Source organism: Pteronotus mesoamericanus, unplaced genomic scaffold (assembly GCF_021234165.1).
Source record: "Pteronotus mesoamericanus isolate MK-2021 breed Mesoamerican mustached bat unplaced genomic scaffold, CSHL_Meso_final contig_164, whole genome shotgun sequence".
In the NCBI taxonomy this organism is placed as follows: Eukaryota; Metazoa; Chordata; class Mammalia; order Chiroptera; family Mormoopidae; genus Pteronotus; species Pteronotus mesoamericanus.
This window is the reverse complement of record NW_026555065.1, coordinates 8598180-8618575: the sequence shown is the minus strand read 5'-3', so window position 1 is coordinate 8618575 and position 20396 is coordinate 8598180. Positions and strand designations below refer to the sequence as shown.

Genomic DNA, 20396 nt, shown 5'->3' with positions numbered 1-20396 from the left:
GTATGTAGTTTGACATTAGGAAACATGATGCTGCTTTGTTCCTTCTTTTTCAAGATTGCCCTGGCTATTGGGGATCTTTTGTGGTTCATCTTGAGGAAAAGCACAGAGCACGTATTTCAGTCCTTAATTCAGTCAAAGGGTCAGTAGTGTCCATGCACCTCCAGAAACGGAAAAAACAACCCCACCCCAATGTCAGTTCTTTGCCCAGGGGCAAAAGAACCAGTTTTGAAGGTAATTTCTCCTGTAACAGAACTTCAGAAAGTTCACAGAATCAGAGAATAAGAGTAGGACATTCAAGAGAGACTACTGCTGATAAGTCTTTCTGCAAAATGCTCTTTAAATCCTTTACAGCATGTTGCCGAGTTTCTGTACTTCTTGTAAGGTGAAATTCCTTGCTCCCACCTCTTGTGCAAAGTCTACCTACCAATGCACTAGGAAACTAAAAGATTCTATTATTACAGCATATAAAAATTAGCTGGATGAACTTTCACATTGGAGTGCATTTTTAGAGTGGGTCCATGAAACAAAGGCTGAAAATCCTTCTATGTGCATTTCCACTTACCATGTGTTTCCAAATTTCCTAACTGTGCTACAAATTGCCTCCCTAGTTGAAACATTTAAATACATATTTTTAAATTTCAAAATTTTACTATTAGTAGCAATTATGACCCACTCATAAATGATGGCAACACACCTTATGACACTGTGATTAATGTCTACCAAGAAATAAAGTTAGCTGAAGCTAGCTCACAATAAACAAGCCTAACGATGACCAGTCTGACATTAAACCCAAAGAGGGTATTCTCTGTCCACTATTTGGGTGTTAAAATAGCATTTAGTAATGTGTGTGGAGAGGACCGACTCATTACAAAAAGCCTGACTTTTACTCTTAGTCCTGACAGTAGACGAATTACTGGATTTTCTCTTCTTCCACAGTAACAGGCAAGTAAGCTGCTTACCACCGTCGTCAGGTGGGAAGCACTACGTGGTGTGAGCTCTTGCTGTGACTCTCTTCTGTAACTTCTGCCACTGTGGGAAGCTTAGAACACCTTACACCAAGTGCAAGTCCAGCCGTGGGATGTGCATACAAGTCCTTAGAACTGCCAGGGGGAAATGACAGGCTAGGACTTCAGCACTGTGCTCTGGCCAAAAGGAGAGGTGCGGATGGTGGCCAACCCAAGTCTGAGAATTGGTTTCACCCGATGGAATGCAGTATAACCCTAGGAGTTTTTGTTACGTATCAGTTGCCTGGGTGAGTACTGGAACTGGCCCAAGTTCTTCCTATCCCTTGTGTTTTTTGTGTGTGTATATAGTTTCTTTGTATGAGGTCAACAGGAAGATGAATGCGGGTGACACTGCTCATCTGCTACTTTTTATCCACTTCAAAACTGGGTTTAAGTTTTGAACCCTGGGTGGGATCCTGATTCTGATTAGGGAAAGGCATGAAAAATGTAGGCAACTGCAGAGCCAAAGACAAAAGGCAAACTCAGGTCTCACTTTAGGTCAAGCCAGGCAACCATATTTTAAAAGAAACTTCTCACCCAGGGTCAATGTGTTTCTTCCCCGGTTGAAAAATCACTTACAGAATTTTAAATTCCCAAACAGGTATACAACTCCAGCCTTATGTAAGATCTCGGTGACTGTTAATAACAGGAAACAAGTCTAAACCACTTATTCCTTAAGAAATAAAAATTTCTACAACCATTGTAAATTTACTGTCAACATGCCTGTCTCCTAATCATGATGTTGAACTTCCAAAGTAAATGACCTTGATTTTGACTAATTGCCATTAAGAAAATCCTAATTATGTAACCATTTATAATGTACATAAACTTTCAATTTCTAAATCTGTAAAAAGGGAAAAAGTTCTTCCTGGGTTGTTATTAGGCTTATCCAGAATATATATATATGACATACAGCCCTTGGTCTTACTCAAATGATGTTGGCTGTTATCTTACAAAGCCTCGTTTCTGTGCTGTTAAACAGATATTTGAGCATTGATTGTTTAAAAATAACACATATTACATAACATGCTTCTACAGCTGAAGGGGAACTATGTCTAATATAAAAAACCAACATTTTAATAGCTTTAGGAGAAGCTGTTTGGCTGAAGATTACTGCCAACTCTAAGAGTGCACAGCAAGAGAAAAGCGACTCTCCGTGTCTGTGGCGGACTCGGCACACTGGAGTAGGGGCGCACTGGGGGTGGCAGCGGGGCGGGGGCTGTCAAGAGCCGACTCCAAGTGATAAACGGAGGCAGGACCTAATCGAAAATAGTTGATCTTGATTCACCTGTAGCCAGCTTTTAAATCCCAGTTGCTCAGCTATCTTGTGCCTGACATTCTCCCTCTGATATTTCAGAAATGTCACGTTCTTCATTACATATTCTGAGACTGACAGACAAGGGAAACTTTTTCAAGGACACAAAATATGACACACATTCAGTAAGACTTTTTATTAAAAGTCGAATAACTGGCAAAATGTAGATCATTTTAAAATGTATAAAACTTGGTCAATAATGGCCAGTTCAAGAACTAACAATGTGTAGAGGCTATTTTGTTCGGAAATAGTTTTGTTTTTTTTTTTTTAAATTTTGTTTTGGCTATGGAAGCTGTCTAAAGATTGCCTAACTTTTCCTAATTCAGTTGTACGTAGTATGTTTTTACACTGATGATTACCTGGTTTTGTACTTGTAATTTTTTAAAAAGATTTTTTTTAGAGGGGAAAGGAGGGAGAAAGGAGGGAAGAGAAACATAAACTGGCTGCCTCTTGCACACCTCCCATTAGGAGCCTGGCCCACAAGCCAGGCATGTGCCCTGGCTAGCAGATGAACCAGTGATCCTTTGGCTCTCAGGCTGGCGCTCAATCCACCAAGCCATATAAGCCAGGGCCGCTTTGTATTTTTGAAAAAGGGATTCTTTAAGTAAAATTCCAATCCAGAATTAGGTTTTGCTCCTGCTGATGCTTTTATCATCTGTTACAATAGATAAAGCTAACTGACTTTACTGAAATGAATGTATTTTCTAATTTCTTTTGCTAGGAATGCGGTGTTCTTTCAAAATGTTTATATATTTTCATATTGCTACCTTAATAGTTTTACCAGTTATTACCCACATTGAATTTTAAAATGAGTTTATTAAAGAATGTTATTAGGAAGGCAACGACGTTTGATTTACCATTAAAAAAAAGTTCTGTTTCTTCATGTTGTATAATCAAGGTAATATAAGAGGCTACAGAGTTAGAAGCTTCTTTCTACTGGATTCTCTGATAGAATAGCACAGTGTAGTCATTTCTGTAATGCTAGAATAAATAAAAAAGTCTCTTCTATGCTTCTCTTTAAAAAGTGATGAACAGTAACAGAAGATGGCATAAAAAAAGCCATTTTTCTATTCATTCTGTAGTATTGGAGCCAGTATCTAGGAAACAGAAGAGAGAAAGAATAAATTCAAGGAGCAATTTAATTAGTTTAATAATATCTTAAAATAGGATCTAATGGTGGCAATGGTTTGAGGGGTGGGGAAGAAGAGGGAAGCTGACCATGGAAATACCTTGAGGACTTTCTATTTAAGGCAGAGGTAAAAACACAAAGCTTAGTTCTCCATATTATGCTACAGAAAAACCAAGTTACACTACATTTAGTTTATGTAACTGCTAATGAACTATTTTTTTTCAGGTTCTCCATTGTCCCAAAATTTTAAATCACAAAGGCCATAACATATAATCAGAAGAGAATGGTAATTAATTCCTGGTGAGAAACAGACCAGAATTCTAGTCACCATCACTTTTTCTGTTGTTCCATCAGGAACTTTATTTCAGAAAGCTGACTTTTAGGAAAAATGTGCTTATTTCATAGTGGCACCACATATATTTGATTACTGAGGAATGGTATTTTCTTAATTCCTTAACCATTTATGTTTTAATTTTGGAAAGAAAATTTCTAAGACTGTATTTTTTTTCTGTTGACATAGAGTACATGGTACACAATCTAAGCTTCTCTGGAATACTCAACTTTTTTTTTTTTGAGATTATTACAATGTGTTGTAAGTAGGGCAAACCCTCAGAAGCCCAGCAACAGATAATGCTCATCTGCTACTTTTTATCCATTTAAGTTTGAAAAAACAGACCACCTGTATCTCTAAGGCCACCAGAAAGGAGCTCCTGTAAGTAAAATACATGTTTGGACTCTGATATTATTTACTTTGAGGTTTACCTTAGAGACCTTCTTTACTGACTTTTAGGTTCATACCTGCTTGTCCAGTGGTTTAAAATGACCCTCTACTAGTTTACATCTGTGCTGTTCAATACGGTAGCCACTGGCTAGCCACATGCAGCTATTCAAATTAATTAAAGTTTACTAATAAATCCAAAATTAAAACATTAAATTTCTCAGTCGCCCTAACACATTTCAAATGCTTAACAGTCTTATGCGGCTATTGGAAATTGCAGACAACATTTCCACCAGTACAAAAATTTTACTGAACAGTACTGGGCTACATCATTAACTCATTTTGATAGGTCTAAGAATTTATATATTAATGCCCAGTCTAATAAAAACTTAAAAACCTAAAGGTTACAAGGATGCTATTAGCCTACGTTATAAAAAAACAGGAACAGAAGTATACTTTATCTGAAATACAGAAATGTTATCTTGTGGTCTAGTAACTATAAAATAACATTGTTCTTCGCTATATTGACCCCGTTGGCTCCCACCCCCCAAGAAAATGACTATATTTAAAAGTCATATGCTTTTAAAGTTCTTAGAAAGATTAGTTAATCTTCTGAAAGGTACAAGTCATTCTAACATTGTTGGTTTCAGAAGCTTTCTCACATCTGGAAGAGATTTTCTTTAAAGAGGGCTGAAGGTATAATTCCATGACACCATTAAAAAACAGGTTTAAGAGGAGAGTTAATGACATGTTTGAAAATGATGTATTTGCCACTGTGTACACATGCACACATATATCACTGTAAAAATATGACTAGGTTATACAATAAACATTAAGAGTGATAATGTTATCGCCAGATGTTGTTACAACTGTTCTTCTTCTGGGTGCTTTTGTTGACTGTACATTTTTTCAGTGATTATTTCTTCTAAAACCCAAAGTATATAGAACAAAAGACCCAAACCCATAACCTGAGAAATGCAGGGTATTACTTTCTCTATTTCTCTCTTTTCACAACTCCCCTCCTGGGACAGTGACAGTCTTCTCTATTTAATATCAGAAATGGCGGATTTAAACACAAATGGGTCAGGGTATAAAGTAAAATTAAGTATGTATTTAAAATACAATTAGCAAAAAGAAAGTAACTAATCATGGGACAGAGAGCAGAGATGTAGTTTTTGAAACACTGCATATGAACGAGGACCTGAACAAGTTCTTTGGTCTGCTGTGGAAAATACAGTTGCATGGACATACTGGATTAGAGGAATGGGTATTTACTATTATGATTTTCTAAAGAGAAAAATGTATAGGTATCCATAACATAGAAACCATAGGATAAACTGTCAAAATTAAACATTTCCTTAAAGAAAAAGGAGGCTGTGAAAAAGCCTGGTAAACACTTCAAATTTGAGGCTAAATTTTTTCCCCCCACACAAGTGCAATCTGAAAGTAGTCTACCTGTCCATAGAGGCCTGTCTGAGACCTGGAATTCAAAATCTAGCTGACATAGAAGCTAGATGTCTATCTCAGAGCGGATCACTGACCGTTTTTCACATTAATTTCAGATGAAGATTTTTCTACAGACTCATAAAAACAAGATTTCACGTAACTTTGCTTTCACAGTAATTAGGTGAACACTTACTTTTACCATCACAGGCTACAATTTTCACTTTATCCACTTTAATAAGTTCTGTCACCTCTCTGAATTCAACATCATTCAATACAAAAGTCCAGACATTATCGCAGAATCTGTATGTATTTAGAGAGCCCTTTAAAACAAAACATTTAGACACAATATGAAAAACCATGTTCTGTCGCAATTTTTCTACAAAGCAAGTTGACACTCAGCCACCAAGTACCTAATTCTTAAAATAGTAGGATTATTTATTATGTACCTTGCTTAAGATTTTCCTTAATTTTCATCCTAACAATTAAAAAAATCCCTAGGTAAATATGCTGAAGGAAGAGTTATAAGTTTTTAGTTAGCAGACTATTTTCAGCACTGGCTGGGTCTGCAAATTGCTTACCTGAGATCTGAAGAAAGCTGACTGGAAACTTGAATTTGTATTTCTACTGCCTCCATGTGGTAAAATTATGAAAGTTCATTGGACTTTTTATGTAAAAACTTTTTAAAAGAACATGTTGTGTACATTAATTCTCCACAATTGTACAAAAGCGGGGAGTTCCTGAAACATTAATTTTAATCCTGTGACTTAGCTCAGGTGATTTACTATATTAGTCACTAAGGCTACAATATCATTGTCCTATATAACTGACATCTGACATTCTTATTAAAGGTTTTTTTGTTTGTTTGTTTTTTGTTTTTTTTTTGAGTAGCAGTTTGAAAACTATAACCTGATAGATTACTCTGTCACTTTAAAACCTGCAGATTATTTCAGGTGTTTGAGATAGCCAAACGTACATAGGCTGATTTGTGAAACAATGGAATTAAAAAATCTAAAATAAATTTTCTCTCACATTAGGTGGATAAACTTAGTATCCAGGTACTAAGTAAAAGTATAATTTCATTATTATAAAACATGTTCCAAAATCTGATTGAGCTATTTCTTCCTTTCATGACTAATAAATATGTAAGGGTCCTAAAAAACACTGTTGTAACAACTCTTGGTGCAGGCTTCTAGATTTAGGGAGATACACTTACCCTGAAATTGACTCTGTTTCTGACCCTCTGAGCCAATGCTGAATTTATTGCCTTATCAAACTGAAGTAGAACTTGAAGGGCAAGTTGGGGAGTGATCTGTTGAGACTAAGGAAAAGTAAAGGTCATAAATCAGAACAGCATTAAAGACAAAATAAACAAAAACACAAATTATCATAAAACATTTCCTTATGCCTACCTAGAGCCTCTAAACTAGCATCCCTTTTCCTTTGCCATAAATGACGATTAAGAGGCAAAGCCTGACAATACATTCTTGCATTTCTTTGATACAACAGAACTTAGAAAACATGCAGTGATGTGACAATGCTTTGACAAAACTTGGACTATCATTCATTCCTTCATAGCATCTGGAATGAGGCATTTGTTAAATTGAAGAAACCAATCTTTGAATAAAAAAGATAGATACCTATCTATCTACCTAAAATTTATTATTTTTAGAGCGAGGGAAAGGGAGGGAGAAAGAGAGGGAGAGAAACATCGATCAATTGCGTCTCATATGTGCTCCAACTGTGGACTGAACCTGCAATCTAGGCACGTGTCCTGCCTGGTAATCAAACCAGGGACCTTTCACTTTGTAGGACAATGCCCAAACCACTGAGTCATGCTGGTCAGGGCGAACCAATACTACTGTTAAAAAACCTAATAAATCTTATTGAACCTCATTAAATATAGAAAAACAAATGGAAATACTTAATGTTCTCAGATGAGAGGTTCCTATAAAAAGTTAATTCTCATAATGTTGAAATATAAGTTCAAAATTCTAATTAAAATCTCAAAAGACTATTAAATTGTTCAAATTTATCTTAATGCTACATAAAGCTCTGGCTGGAGGGCCTAGTTGGCTGGAGTGTCATACCCTACACTGAAAGGTTGTGGGTTTGATCCCCATTCAGGGCACATAGCTGGGCTGCAGTTCAGTCCCAGGTTGGCGTGCATGTGGGAGGCAGCCCATTGATGTTTCTCTCTCTCGCCCCACCGTTCTCCCTCTAAATCAGTGGGCATATCATTAGATGAGGATTAAAAAGAAAAAAAAGCTACACAGAATATACCTTTCTTGCACATATGAGGAGAAAATCAATACTCTAATCTTTAACAAAATTATTTGAAAATTCAGATATATGCAACTACTTCATTCAATCAGCATTACCTTTTGTGCCCCATTTTCAGGATGGTATAAATGCACAAGAATTTGAGATTATTAATCTGAATACTGATTTACTGGGTCAAGTAGTCTAAGATATTTAACCTGTTTGTCTGGAATAAGGGATGTAACTAGAACTATTATATACCCCTTTAAATTAAAATGTTGATTTTTTGGTCTCTTACCTGTATGAGCTCATCGAGGCTTTCCTGAAGACTGTTTCCCAAGGTGGTATTTCTGTATAACTGATAGGCCATGGCTTAGAGGAAGAAACTGTTTTTCTTATTCAGTCTTGCATTGATGTCCTAGAAATTTAACATAAAAATATTAAAAAAGAAAACATTATAAGTTATATGTGTAGATAGTCTACTTCCTACATTCTAATATATACCATCAGAATTCTTAGTGATTGCAAATTACTGTATTAATAATTTTAGAATTACAAGGGTTATAAAATGATTTTTCTAATTATATATAACTTTGACACAGGCATTTATACTCCTTTATACAAAGTATGAATATTATGATTATTAAAATATACATCTTTACCATTTCTTTCAAAAGTTTGCCTTTTGACATAGCCTAGCATTTACCACGTACCATTCCCTTCTACTTACTGTCAAGTCACTGATTCAGATAATCTTCAGTGGATATTTGCATGCCTTCCCCTTCATTTTCCTGTCCTCTTAGAATTTGACATTTATAGAGCACTTACCAAGAAGATAATTATTATAGGTAGTAGGGAGAGGAAGATAAGTATACACTCCTGACCCTAAAAATTATACCCTAGGGAGTGTAGCAGACATATAAAAACGTTAAATTGAAAACAGAATAAGAACTGTAATAGAGATATACAGTGTAGTACGGAGGCTGACTACAGACTGAATGATCTAGTTCACAAAAGCTTTAAGAATCAGGCTAGTCTTTAGACAAGCAAAGGAGGACAGTCATCCTAGGCTAAAAAGAATAGAGTGATTAAAGTAATAGAAGGATGAAATAATAGTTTTGATAAGAAGTATAAACTGCTCTGTATTACGAGGGTAGAGATATGAATAGGAAGTGGTAGGAGATGAATTCGAAAAAAATGGCATGGATAGATTTGTGCCATCAAGAGAGCTGCAGGATTTTACAGCACATGTAATGACAGCTACTGAAGCATCCTAGGCAGGGAAGGTCAGACAACTTGGAAGCCACATGAAAAATGTACTTGAGCACAAGATTAGGAAGAGACGAGGATGAGGACTCTGAGAGAGTGTCAGTAGAACAGATTCAACAAATATTTACTGAGCTTCCACTGCATGTCAGGTATAAGATCCCTGACCTGGTGGCACTTTCAGTTAAGAGACAGACAGGAGGAGATACAATCAAGGAGTAACTCGGCAAAAATGGTTCAGTTATCAGTCTTCACATTACACACCTTGTGAGCATTTGACACAGTAGATCATTTCTGATTTCTTGAAGCCTTTTTTTTTGGACCTCATAGTCGGCTCTCTCCTCCCACTTCACTGGATACCACTATTGTATATTTCTCGTTTTCTTTTGCTGGTTCCTCCTCAGCAACCCAAACTCTAACTATCTTAAGGCTTCTTATGTCTTCTCTATATGCTTTACTCCCTTAGTTACCTCATTCAGGCTTATGGCTTTAAATACTATCTGACTGCTGATGACTCTCAAGTTTATATGTCCAGTCCTGACTTTTCCCCTTGTTGCCATATATAATAAAATTACCAACATGACACTGGTTGGAATTATCAAGTAGGTGGCTTAAATTAAATTTGTTAAAACCAAATTCCTGATAATACCCCTTCCCAAACCTTTTCTGCCCTCAGTTTGCCCACCTCAATAAACAGTAAATCTCGTCTTCCAGTAAGACAGCTCCAAAACCTTACAGACAACATTAACTTCTCTCTCTGCACACAATCTGTCAACCAATCCTTTCAGCTCTTCCTTCTAAATATAGCCAGAACCAGACAAATTTTCCCATCTCCACTAACACTAAGTCACCATCATCTGTCACTAAGATTACTGTGATAGCCCAGTAAGGGATCTTCCTGTTTCTACCCTTGCTTACCACGCCCTTCCCTACAAAGCAGCCAAACTGAGCCTTTTAGAACATAAATCAAACCACATTACTCATTTACTCAAAAACCCCAATGCCATCACCCTCAGAGTAAAAAAGTCCTTCTAATGGACTGCAAAGCCTACATGATCTACCCCCAACTCCTCCAGCCCCAACTACCTCTCTGAGTTTTTCATTTTTCCACTTGCTCATACACTCTGCTCCAGACTGGTCCTTTGCTGTTCTTCAATACAGCAAGATGTTCTTGCTTGAGGGACTTTGCATTGGCTGTTCCTTTTGCTTTGAATGGTCTTAGCAGGTACCTACATGGTTCACTCCCTTGTTTGATTCAAATCTTAGCTCAAATGTCACTTCATCAGAAAGGACCTCTATGACCAACCTATAGAAAAGAATTACTTCCCCCTTACACTGCTTTATTCTCATTTACATCATTAATTGAGATTGACCTTATATATACCTATCCTGTTTCCATCCACTAAAATAGATTTTCCATGAAGTTATGTATTTAGCATCTAAAACAATGCCCAGTATACAGTATGTATTCAATATATGGGGTGGGCAACCGTAGGTTTACAGTTGAGTATGCAAAACACTATTTATTCTTGTGTTATTTATTTATTTTTAAAGATTTTATGTATTTTATTTTTAGAGAGAAGGAAAGGGAGGAAGAGAGGGAAACCTCAGTATGTGGTTGCCTCTCGAGCACACCCTACTGGGGGACCTGGCCCACAACTCAGGCATGTCCCTGACTGGGAATCGAATTGGCAACCCTTTGGTTTGCAGGCCAGCACTCAATCAACTGAGCCACACCAGCCAGGGCTCTTGTGTTATTATTTATTAATTACTGTATTGTATTATTTGTATTATGTAAACCTACTTTTTCCCACCCCTGAATTTGTTAGTCTGAATAAACAACATGGCTGCATGTTAAAATGCTAATGTCCTATATTATAAATGTATCTAAATGCGATTCAAAGATTTCTACTTTACTGAGGAAACTGAATGAAAACTTTCAGATTCTCCAAACTACATATAACCATCTACCAATATCTATACCCATATACTTTGCCTACCTGCCTGTCACTAATAGTTGAACTATCCATGCTGTTATCTCAACATAGTCCTTCTATCTGCGCCATCAGCTCCTATCCCCTCTAGTACACTCAAGGATATTGTTCCAGCAATCCAATCATTCCTTCTCTCCCTCACCATCAAATTTCCCATTTCGATGGATCACTCCCATCAGCAAACTGCAGCAACCTTAAAAAAAAAGGTCTCAGCCCAATTCCTTTGCTGGACTCATACACTCTTATTTCTCTATTCCTCTTTGCAGCAAAACTTGTAAGAGTCATCTGTACTCACTCTCTCTCATTCCTTTTCTCTCATTTGCCCTTAAACTCACCCCTCATCGACTTTTGCCTCCAGACTCCTATGAAACAGAAGGTGATGGGCATCAATGGCATTGCTAAAGCTAATCCTCATCTAGTCTTCACCCGATTTAAGCAACTGACACAGCAATTATTCCCTCTTCTTTGATGAAGGATCTTGGCTTAACTTCTGGGACACCATGCTTTTTGGGTTGTTTGTTCTCTTAAACTCACTTGTTCATGCTTCTCAATATCGTTTGTTGGTTGAGTCTCTTCTCCCTGAACTCTTAATGTCAGAAGACGTCATCCTTGGTTATCTGCTGCTTTCTATGCTCATTCCTTAGTGATAACATTTGGTCTCATGGCTTTAAATACTATTGCTGATGATTCCCAAATTCATATACTGGCACAGACCTCTCCCCTGAACTCATTCCTGGATCTACCTGCCTACTCAACATCTCGTCTTGCTGTCTTTCCCGTCTCAGGTGCTATAACTCCGTATTTGTATGGGTTCAGGCAAAAACCTTGGAAGTCCCTTACCCTACTCACTGGCACCACAAGCTCACTTACACATCCAATCCCTAGCAAATCCTGTAAACTCTATGTTCAAAATGCATCCAGAATCCAACTGCTGCTCACCAGTTTCCATTGTTACCACCCTGGTCTGTGCCATTATCAGCTGTTTTGTTTTTTTTTTTTAAAGATTTATTTACTTTTAGAGAGAGAGGAAAGGAGGAATAAAGAGGGAGAGAAACACTGATTGGTTGCCCCTCGCATACCCCGAACCTGGGACCTGGCCTGCCACCCAGGTATGTGCCTTGACCAGGAACTGAACTGGCAGTCTTCCGCCTAGTGTGACAACGCCCAACCAACGGAGCCACTCTGATCAGGGCAATTATCAGCTATCATGTGGATTACTGAAATAGCTTCCTAACTAGTTTCCCTGCTTCTACGCTTGCCCCTACGCTCGAATGCCAACTCAGCAGCCAGGTGATTATTTTTAAAACACAGGTTAGAACATAACTCTTCTCTGCTCAAAACCTCCAGTGGCTTCATTTCACTCGTCCTTACAATAACGTGCCTACCTACTCTCTCTCTGAGTTGCTATACTATCTCTCCCTGTTCTTGACCTTCTCCAGATACACTGGCTTCCTTGCTCTTAGACCATGACATACATGTTCCAGCCTATATAAGCCTTTGTAAAGGCTCTTTTTTCTACCTGGAACACTGTTCCCCCAGATATCCACCTAGTCCTCTTAATTCCTTCAAGTACAGCATGTACTTAAGGAAGCCTAAACTGTCATACTTAAAAACCAACTCCCACCCCCACTCTGAAACTTCCTAATCCCTCTATTCCCGTTAATGTTTTTTGATGGCACCATCACCTTTAAATATATGTAATTTACTAATTTTATGTTTATTTTGTGTATCCTCCAATAGAATGTGAATTCCCCCAGGGCAGGGACTTTTGTTTATTTTATTCACTGAGGTAAACTTGGCATCTAGAACAGCGATTTTCAACAAGTGCGCTGTAAAACAGCCAATGATTTAGTCTGGAGGAGTCTTATCCCTTAGATTGTCATATAAAAAAATGACAAGAGCCAACACAACAACAGCCATCTGGTATGAATGAATCAAAATTACACCTATTTTTTTTTTTTTTGGTCAGATTATCGAAACAAATTTTTTTTTGGCATGCTGCTGAATTTTTGTAATCTTTTTATGTGTGCCATGAGATGAAAAAGGTTGAAAATTGCTACCATAAACCAATGAAACAGAATAGAGAATTAATAAACCCACACCAATATGGTCAGTTAATCTATGACAGACAGGCAAGAAAATGCTGCATTGGCTAAAAAGTTCAATTGTTTTTTTCTGTACGATGGCTCTTGTAGATGCTCAGTTGTCTTTAACTTCATTTGAAACAATTTTGTTGGACTGTATCTTGACAGCTGTCATATCAGTGTGCATTTAAAAAAAACATAAAAATTGGTGAATTCTTATGTAACCATTTGAATATTAAAGATGGAATAAAATATGCAACATTTTCAGCGTGTTCTTCTTTATTATTTCAAGAAATGTAAAAATGTAACCAAAACACACAAAAAATAAAAAGATCTGTGCAGTGTATGGAGAAGGCGCTGTGACTGATTGATCATGTCAAAAGCAGTTTCTGAAATTTTGTGTTGGAGGTTTCTTGTGGATGATGCTCTGCAGTCAGACAGACCATTAGAAGTGACAGTGATCAAATCAAGACATTATTGAGATCAATGTCACGCTATGCGGGTGACAGCTGACATACTCAAAATATCCAATCAGTAAAGTTATTGGTGAAAACGAACGTGTCTTTTATTTTATGGAAAAAACCAACCCAATACAATGGTGTAAAGACAATTTCTTCAATAAATGGTGTTGGGAAAACTAAACATATATATGCAAAAGAATAAAACTGGATCACTTATACCATATACAAGAATAAACTCACAGAAATTAAAGACTTAAATGTAAGAACTGAAAACATAAAATTCCTAGAAGAAAACATAGGCAGTACACTCTTTGATATCACTCTTAATAGTGGGGGTTTTTTTTTTGTTTTTTTTTTTTTTTGTATATGTCTCATTGGTCAAGAAAAGCAAAAGGAAAAAAGAAACCAAACTAATGGAAATATATCAACCTAAAGATTTTTTGCACAGCAAAGGAAATCATCCACAAAATGAAAAGACAACCTACTGAAGGGGAGAAAATACTTGCCAATGATATGTCCAAAAAGGGGTTATTTAATACCCCCCAAATTTAAGAAACACATGCAACTCCACACCCCAAAACCAAACAATCGAATTAAAAAATGCACAGAGGACCTGAACAGACATTTCTCCAAAGAGGACAGGCGGATGGACAACATCACTGATCAGAGAAATGCAAATTAAAACCACAGTGAGATATCATCTCACACCTGTCAAAATGGCTGTTATCAATAAGTCAACAAACAAGTGTTGGCAAGGGTGTGGAGAAAAGGGAATTCTTGTGTACTGTTGGTAGGATAGTAAATTGGTGCGGCCAGTATGAAAAACGGTATGGAGTTTCCTCAAAAAATTAAATAGAAGTAACATGTGACCCAGGAATTCCACTTTTGGGTATTTATCCAAAGAAATCTGAAACACCAATTCAAAAAGAATTATGCACCCTATGTTCATTTCAGCTTTATCTACAATAGCCAAGACATGGAAACAACCTAAATGTCCACTGATAAGTGGGTAAAGAAAATGTGCCACACAGATACAATTGAATATTACTCAGCCGTAAAAAAAGAGTAAAACCTTGTCATTTATGACAACATGGATGGACCGATAGGGTATTAAGCTAAGTCAAATAAGTCAGAGAAAAACAAATACCATATCATTTCACTTATATGTGAAATCTGAAAAATATAATGAACGAACAAAACAGAAACAGACTCACACAGAAAACAGAGTTGTCAGATGGGAAGGGGGTCAGAGGGCTGGGTGGAAAAGGTGAAGAGATTAAGACACACACATTGCCAGTTGTAAAAACAGTCATGGAGATGTAAAGTACAGCATAGGGATTATAGTAAATAAAATTGTAATAACTATGTATGGTGTCGTATGGGTACTAGACTTACTGTGGTGATCACTCTGTAAGTTATATAAATGTCTAATCGTTATGTTGTAGACCTGAAACTAATATACTATTGTATGTCAACTGTAATTCAAAGAAAGTTATAAAAGCAATCTTAAAAAAGAAGAGCTAGAGGCATCAAGCTTCCTATATTCTAAATCTATAATAGTCAAAATAGTATATGCTATTGGCATAAAGACCTAATAGCATATTTCTAGTCACAAAAACATCACCACACTTTTAAATGAAGACCCCAAACACTTCTAAAATTAAACATTGAAATAAATGTGAGCTATACATACATTTAAGAAAGAGTACTAAAAACAACTATGGTCATTATTTCCTAACCTGCTCATTCCAGTTCAGTGTTATGGGTGGACAGAGCATATCCTAGAAGCTTGCGGTGCAAGGTAGGAACAAACTCTAGACAGGACGCGTTTCCATTGTAAGGCACACTTACACATGCCCACACTCAGGCTGGACAACGAAGACACGCCAATTCACCTAACATGCACAGCTCTGGGATGTGGGAGGAAACCAGAGCGCCTGGACAAACCCATGCAGAGATGGGGAGGACATGTAAACTCCACACACATGGTGGCCCTAGCCCTGAATCATTTTTTTTCCCTCATCAACATTACAACCAAACGATGTTATCTGAGGCCCTGCAGTATACACAATGGCTTACTATTCAGCCATAAAATAAGAATAAATCTTTGCCATGATGGACTTTGAGGGCATTACGCTAAGTGGAATAAGTCAGAGAGAGACAAATACTCTATATCACTTATATATGGAATCTAAAAAACAAACCAAACTGAGCTCAGATATAGAGAACAGACTGATGGCTGCGGGGGACGACGAGAGGGATGGTGTCAAAAGGTACAAACTTCTACTTCTAAAGTAAGTCCTGAGGACGTAAATATAACAGAGATTTTCAACTTTTTTCATGTCATAGCACACCAAAACATATATTTTTTTCTGATCTGACAAAAAAGAAAGGTATACTTTTGATTCATTCACATTGGATAGCCATTATTGTGTTGGTTATTGTCATTTTTTATTTGACAATCTAAAGGAAAGGAGGTCAGCACCCCTGGCTAAATAGTCAGGTACTGCATGTTTCTGGTTTTTGTGTTTTTTAAAAAAAATTTTATTTATTTTTAGAGAGAGGGGAAGGGAGGGAGAAAAAGAGGGAGAGAAACACCAATGCGTGAGAAATAAACCAACTGGCTGCCTCTCACAGGCCCCCAGCTGGGGACCTGGCCAGCAACCCAGGCAGTGCCCTGACCAGGAATTGAAACAGCAACGCTTTGGTTCACAGGCTGGCAGGCAAATCACTGAGCCCCATCAGCCAGGGCTGCAAATTTTAAAAATTCTTGTGGCACACCAGTTGAAAATCAATGACATGTAGCATGATGACTGTAGTTAATAATATTGTATTGCATATTTGAAAGTTGCTACGAGAGTAGCTCTTAAAAGTCAACACACACAAAAAAATATTTTCACTGTGGTGATTTCACAATATATAGTGCACCGTATTGAATCACTATGTTGAAAACAATTTAATGTTCATTATACCTCAAAAATTAGTAAAAAAAAATAATATAGCTGTTAAACATTTTTCTTGAATGATCTTAGATTCTTAAAAATTCCTTGTGCAATGTTCAAATATTTCAGATGTGTTACCAGCCATATAAATTTAGTACTCTTTCATTTTGCAGTTTAGAAAATTAAATTACAAGACTCTCCATTTGGAAGAAACTCAAAGTCCTAATGCTTGATCAAACCATCCTGTTAAATTCACTCCTTGGTTGGATGGTTGGAGTTCGCATGAAGTTGGAAGGCGGGCTTCAAACAAGCCATGAAGTACAAGAATTGGACACTTAAGGAATGGACTCCCCCAGTATCTGGCACCCCCCCCCCCCCCCCCAACCCTGGACGCTTTAAGAAATTCACCTGGCTAAAATTCGGAGCTGGGCTGGGGCGTAGGCCCGCCCCCTAGAACCTCTCGGGTGGGCACCCGGCAGAGAACAAGCCTCCCGCATAAACACAACGGTCTCCTTCCTTTCGTTCTCTCGCCTACCCAGTCCTCGGCCGAGGGGCCATCCCGGGACTAAAGTCCGTAAAGGATCGACCCGGGGCCCCGGGAGGTAAGGGCCTCGCCCTCCATGCAGCCCTCGAAAAAGACCTAAACGACCGCAGCCCCAGCACTGGGAGCGGGGGCAGGGAGCGCGGGTACTGCTCATCCAGTACCTGTGAGGAAGGCGCTTCACGCAGTCGAGTAGACAGAACCAGCACGGCGAGGAACCCAGCAGCAGGTACCTACTTCCTCCACCACCTCGCCGGCAGCCGCAGAAACCACAGAACTTGGCCAACGACCCGGAAGTATTCGTAGAACCTGGAAGTGGCGTCACGGCGGGGCAGAGAGCGCCCGCCCACCACCTGCTCCCGCAGAGGACTCGCTTTGCGAGAAAGCGTGGTTGTGGAATAAAAGGGGTGTGGGGCCACAGCTTTCAAGCCCTAGAACCGTGGACCGGCAACCTTTTCGAGAAATTCACTAGGTTTACTAAATCTTTCATAAGGGAATTATAATTTTTAAGAATAACCTCCACTGTTAAGATGCACGATTAAAGGAATGCAGGGCTGTCACATTTTATGCCTGAGGTGCGTTCAGGGTTAGTATGTTGAAGACCTTGCTTGCTAAATTGAAGACAAATTCTGAAAAGATTGATAGCAAGTATTTATTTACTAATCAAAATAGGGCTGCAATTCATTTCGCCAGCAAGCTTTGAGGTTACGACTCATGAAGAATTTTAATTTGTGAGAATTTATATTTACTATTTCTTCCTAATAGAAGGTAAATACTTTTATATTTTGAGTTTATATAATCCCAAATGCTATCCTGGGTATTATCAATAAAAGCAGCAGTATTGTGCACAGCTGTTTGCCATTATGAGACTGACTAGAGATTAAGGAGTGAATGCAAAACAAGTGCTACCTCTGAGAAGGTCTATAGCTAAACAGGTTCTGATTTGTGCCATGTTTTCCAGCCACTTACTGAACTGCTTTCATCACTGGATTCTCCACTAACTAAAATAATTCTAAATTATGTAATATAAAGCTTATTATATTTAAGATAATGTTTACCGGGGGAACACTCTAAAACAGATGACTGTCTAACGAAAAGATTCTAGCAGGTATTTATGTAAGGTTGTATATAACGTGTACACAACTGTCACGTTATATACGACCTTACCAATCTCATCAGGAAACTGGCCTGTTCTACCTGATATATCCTAATGCTAATTTATCTATTAATACATAATACAAAATAATGTTGAATGCAAACTGTAACTGAAAAGTAAACTAAAAAAATTCTTTTCCATTACAGACTCCCACTCGAGATTCAACTTAATGAAATCTTATCAATATTTTAAAAGATCTTAAAGAATTTTAATAAAACTTGGGAATTTTAAAAAAACAAACACACAAAAACAAGGTAATGTTAAAATTAAATGGGTGAACTCTTCACCCCTCTGAACAATAGGAAACACCACCAGATTACAGGAAGAGAATCAAGAGTAAAGGTCTAAAACTATTTGAAAGACAGGATAACTCAGTGCAAAAATTTAGTACCATAATGGAAGACAGAAAAAAAATGCGATAAAATGAGACAAAAACAAACTTTCCAATTAATTTATTTAAATCCATTAACGTTGCAAAAATACGATGTGCAACAGATCAGGACACAAGTTACTGTATTCCTAACAAGTCAAAGGAAAATAAAATATATCTCTTTCGTAAATCAAGACCGATGCTAGTATTTCTTACAGGGACCACATAAACATCTTGCACACACAGTCATCAACGCTGAATTTCTCACACAGTAACATGAAAGTACTAAACTAGGTAGCATCATCTCAATAGTAGTAATGATCACTCTACATATTTGTCTAAATGGCAACATGTGAATCAATAGTAAGAAAATATCTGAATTCTTGAAATATTAAAATGTGTTAGTATTGAACAAACTCTGAATTGTGTTCTATTTGAACGATGCCCCAAGGGCTGTGCAAGTAAGTGGCCCTGAACACTACCAATATTTATTTCCTAGGTGTATGTAAATAAAGCGTTTAAGGGGCACAACTTTAGAAAGTCCATATTCAAAAAGTGCAGTGATGTAGCTAGTTAATATTATATTCCAAGTTCCTCCTTTGCCACACTGAATACAGAAACAAAATTGCAAAATGCAAATGTCTCAACTTGTATTATTAAGGCAGAATCAGCTATCTGAAGCAAACAACTTAATGTAATTATTAATCTGAAAGCATTAAACCTTGATTTTCATCTGGTGTTTGATCTGTTATTAAGTGCTTTACGTGAACCTTTCATAGCCTTTTTTAACTTCTCAAAATATAAAAAATTAAGTAGATCTATCATACAGTTAAAACAAAGTAACAGTTCTGTTCAAATTTTAGTGTCATTCAACACATCTTATTTCAATTACCATTTAGAACTTCAAACAAAAGTTACATTAAGGGACTCACCATTGATCTGACTCTAATTCACTCAGAATCTTGGTGCAGGAAGAGGGGGAGGAAAAGCTCCCTACTTCATTCTTCTGAATCTAGAATATTGAGTAGATTATCTCCCACTTCCCTAACCTGCTGACTTTCTTATACGAGTCTGAGTTCTTGACACTCTCCCAGTGACTTAAATTACACAATTCCTGTTTTCTATGACAAGATGGTCTAACTTGTAAGTATATTAATTCCTCTACCCATCCCATCCTTCTAAGATTTGTGATTTCTCAAAAATCTAAGTATGATAGGAAAAACATAGGCGTGAAAACAGAATGGAGTAGCGATATCTATTTTCAGCCTATCCCCTTCTCCCTTCTGATTGAGCAATGTTAGCAATTTTTCACACATAACACAGGAAAAGGAAAGATGAAGTTACTGTATGTTATATACAACCTAGCAGTCTCATCAGGAAACTGGCCTGTTTTACTTGGTATATCCTAATGCTAATTTATCTGTCAACTGAAAAACATCTAAAAAGCTACTTCCTGTGTTAAATCAAACACTTTCAAATTCCCTGAGCACTCACATAAAAATGGCCAAAGAGTACTGCTACACAGTCATTTACAAAGTCTCCATCAAAAACCAGATCCCTTACCTGTTTAAATTCTGGAATTGCAGGTGAAGAAATTCTAGCTGCTAAAATATACTTGTCAATCAGCAAATTTCAGTCTTCAGTTACTAAATAGTGAAGTCTATTTTAGAAGACTATATTAATATTTACCAACCATGAAATATGAAAAAAC

At 37.3% G+C, this 20396-nt stretch overlaps 1 protein-coding gene across 1 annotated transcript; it reads right to left on the bottom strand.

The window, feature by feature from the left end:
- Positions 1-2541: 2541 nt before the first annotated feature.
- On the bottom strand, positions 2542-17426 carry GTF2A2 (general transcription factor IIA subunit 2). Its single transcript, XM_054565346.1, has 5 exons — positions 17324-17426; positions 8170-8289; positions 6826-6930; positions 5806-5932; positions 2542-3416 (listed from the first exon to the last, which is right to left on the bottom strand). The coding sequence occupies exons 2-5, from the start codon at positions 8239-8241 to the stop codon at positions 3391-3393; spliced, it is 330 nt and encodes a 109-aa protein (XP_054421321.1). The 5' UTR covers positions 8242-8289; positions 17324-17426; the 3' UTR covers positions 2542-3390.
- Between the last annotated feature and the right edge of the window lie 2970 nt (positions 17427-20396).